General features: G+C 39.6%; 1 protein-coding gene across 1 annotated transcript; it reads right to left on the bottom strand.

Moving 5' to 3' along the window:
- Positions 1-702: 702 nt before the first annotated feature.
- On the bottom strand, positions 703-3235 carry LOC127075782 (uncharacterized). The gene has a single exon (XM_051017251.1). The coding sequence runs from the start codon at positions 3025-3027 to the stop codon at positions 1075-1077; it is 1953 nt and encodes a 650-aa protein (XP_050873208.1). The 5' UTR covers positions 3028-3235; the 3' UTR covers positions 703-1074.
- Positions 3236-3736: the final 501 nt, after the last annotated feature.

The following is a 3736-nucleotide window of genomic DNA, read 5'->3' as shown; positions in this document are numbered from 1 at the left end:
TTGACTAAATCATCAAACAAATGTTCCTCATACATGATGAGGCACAATACAAGGAAACCAAAATCTCTAAAAAAAATTTCAAGTAGCTCTACTAATAAACATTAACTCATACACAGGTGAAAAAGTGTCACTCAGAATTATATATTGGAAACCCTGCACATAATCAAAGGTCAATGTCTTGAATACCTCTTGATATGGATACTAATCATCATATGTTCGGACCCTAATATGTTAATTGATCTATCTATTAAGATTACCAGTTGAAAAGTACTGCAAAGAGAAGGAACTAGGACTTGATGAAAATTTCAATCTCAAGTGTGATGTTTCACTGCTAATTATATACTAGGAGTCAGTATAAAGATTTGGATAACAGAATAAACAACACATACACTTGCCTGCCTCAAAACTATTATTGTTACACAGCCAACCACGTATCAAGCACATATCACAGAATTTTTAAAAATACCACAGTAAGAATGGAGGGGAGGAAACCCGGATGTATCCTTCAATCATCAATTCAGTGCAAAATCAATTGCCAAAAGAGCGGGGCTGAGCTATGCATGATATACTGGGTTGTCTAATAACCCGTACGCGACGCTGTGGTAGCTTATAGTCATCATACTACCAAAGCCGTGTGATCTTTTAGCATATAATAAATGAGTAGATTTGTATTGAAAATAGCTACATGCCATAAAGAGAAAGTACAAAACACCATATGGCAATAAATCATCAGTGGCTCCTCATAATACATACAAAATTATCTGAAGTTTAAAAACAGGTCACTACAAACAGTGATGTGCAGTATAAGAAGGACTAAGATAAAGAATCAAAAAGCTGAGAAAGAGAAATGTCAATAAATATAGCCATATTCATAACAAAGTTATGTGCAAGAAGCATAACTGGTCATACTTTACAGAACCACACAGAATAAAAACACCTAAAGGGCATGTTGAGTAGCTCCAATCTTCTGTATACATGAATGTACAATCCCACTTCTATTTTTTGGAAGGGGTACATAGGCGCGGTGTAATCTGATCTCTAGGTTAGAGAAGAATAACTTGGACGGTCATGGCATTATAAAATCTCTCCATGACGGAATCCAGTATCCTCACAATCTGCACCGGTACCCAAAGCACAAGGAGAATCATACCATTTAGGATTGTCTTGGTAAAAACTATCAACTTGTATACAACCAAGACCTACATCTGAAACTATAGCCTCGTCGTGTCTGATGGGCTTGGTTAGTTTAGTATCTTCACAATCAAGGATGCTCTTCTCATCAAAGTCACTACACTTCAACCACTTTTCAGGCTTACAAGTTTCACTTATCAAATCCTTCTGACTTCTACACTCTGTCCTGATATGATCCCCCCAGGAAACAACTTCTCCCAATGTGCGTCCGAAACTATCTTCATCATCCTCAATCAGCTCGGTATCTTTGTCATCCCCGTAAATCCTTTCATGATGATGATTACTCCAGTTTGCAAGATCGTTATCCCCAACCAAGACATCATCTGCATGTGACTTATCTGTTGGTAGTAACCCCATCGGCTTCAAACCCACTTCCCCTATACTCCTAATTCTATTCACAACATCAAACAAATCTCTAGAAACCGATCCCAACAATTCCTGCGGAATCTTTGAAACCCTCCCTTCCAACATGCCAACTTCCACTCTCAATTCCTGCACCTGTTGCAAAACCGAAAACTGCAAATCCCCTTCGTCTTTCCCCATCAAACCAAACCCTTCATTATCCATTTCCTCACTCACCCCATACACAACCGCATCCTGATCCATCAAATACCCACCTTTATGTCCAACAACCCTATGCATAATCCTAGCATTCCCATCCAACGGCCCCGGTTCATGCCCTGAATGCACAGCATACAATTTAAAAACCGCCATCCCCTCTTCCTCATACACAAAACTCTTATCCTTCTCATTATAATTCGCAATCGGAACAATAGCCCTAATCCTAAACCCACATCCACACCTCTTAGAAGCATAAGGCTCCCTCTTCAAAATCTTAGATTTCTTCGCAGCAGCAGGTTGACCCGCTCTATGACAAGCATAATCCTTAACCTCAGCCATAAAAGGCTTATACCTAATATACTTCTGCCTAATACAAAGCACAACCTTATGCTTAGCAGCAAGTTGCTGTAACCTACTAGGAACTTCCTTTGCAGGCACATCAAATGACTCAGTATACTCAAATCTCCGCCGCTTGTTCCTCGCAGCCGCGGCAGCATCCGTAAGATTAGATCCAGATGCCGCCCCAGAGCAAACCGAACAAGCGGCTATACATACCCGAATGTAACTCTCGGGAATCCCATAAAACTTAGCTCCAACAGTCCAAACCTGCTTAATTCTATCAACAGTGTCTTTAACACCGAGATGCTTAAGATCAGCATCACTATGAAAATTCATAACAATGTCTTGCCATTGATTCGTGTGCGAAACGAACTGATTCGTGTTGTTCTTGAAGCAGAGAAAGTGGTTACCGTTTTGGTCCACACGCGCGGTTAATTTGTCTTGGATTCGTTTCCATGCGGTTAGGTAAGCGGTTTCTTCGTTCCGGTCTTTCCAAACGGTTCGCCATGATTTGAGGACGGCGCGTGGGGTTGCGGCGCGGATCTCGGAGGGAGTAGCGAGGCGGTTTTGGAGGAGGCAGTTGATCATGAGGGAGTGGGAGTCGGGGTTGAATGTGTAGAATTGAGAGGAGAGGTGTGGGTCAGGGCTTATGAAGAAGGGTTCTGTCGTTGTGGTTGATGATGTTGTAGTAGTGGTTGTTGTGGCGGTGAGTTGGTGACTCGGTGGTGGTGAGTCGGCGGAGGAGTGGCTCGGAGGTGAGTCGGAGGAGGAAGGGGAAGGGAAGAGAACGATTTCGGAGAGAGAGAAAGAGGGAGGATCTGGTGGTGGTGGTGGTGAGGAGGAGGGGAGGATCTGGTGTGGAGGGTGCACCAGATCCGGTGGGACAGGGAGGAAAAGATCGTCGTCTTCTTCTTCTCTTTTGCTTGAATCCATCATTTGAGAGTGTAGGAAAAACAATGACTAAGAAGAAGAAGAAGAAAGTGTGAGAAAAGGAAAAGTGAACAGTTTTTGTTTTATTTTATCTATCAATGTGTCTGTTTTTTTGTTGTCTAAGGACTTCAAGTTTTTTTTTTATGTTCCTCTTTCACATCTATCTACATTCAACTCAACCTACATCTTCTTTGTTCTAATCTTTCAATACATACTCACACAAACTTCACTAACACCCAAATTCACTTATATTGTTCTCACTTTCTACTCTTGTTTTTTGTTAGACAACTTTTTTTTCACTTGGTCTCCTTTAATTATAATTTTCTTAATTGATGAACAAAGTATTAGTTATTGTAGCAAGATTCCACTAATTCGATCTATAGATTAAGATCAATTTATAAAATTTATAAGGTTGACTTTATAAATATAAATTTAATTATGAATATGTTTGATTTTAAATTTGAAGACATCATTCGTGCACGTTTCGCGCTTAAACACATGGTTTCAATGTTTTCATTCACGTTTCGATATAAGTAAACGTGAGTCTCTCATCATGCATTTAGTCAAACGCGAATAACATTTAAAGTATTGAATCCAAATTATTTATCATAAACAGAATCGAAATAAAACTTTGAATTAATTGTGACATATATAATTATCTAATTACCCATAATTTCTTCTCATTTTCATTTCATAAATTGTTTTTTTCTATTCT

Source organism: Lathyrus oleraceus, chromosome 4 (assembly GCF_024323335.1).
Source record: "Lathyrus oleraceus cultivar Zhongwan6 chromosome 4, CAAS_Psat_ZW6_1.0, whole genome shotgun sequence".
NCBI classification, from domain to species: domain Eukaryota; kingdom Viridiplantae; phylum Streptophyta; class Magnoliopsida; order Fabales; family Fabaceae; genus Lathyrus; species Lathyrus oleraceus.
The sequence above is the reverse complement of the archived record's forward strand: the minus strand, read 5'-3'. Positions and strand labels throughout refer to the sequence as shown.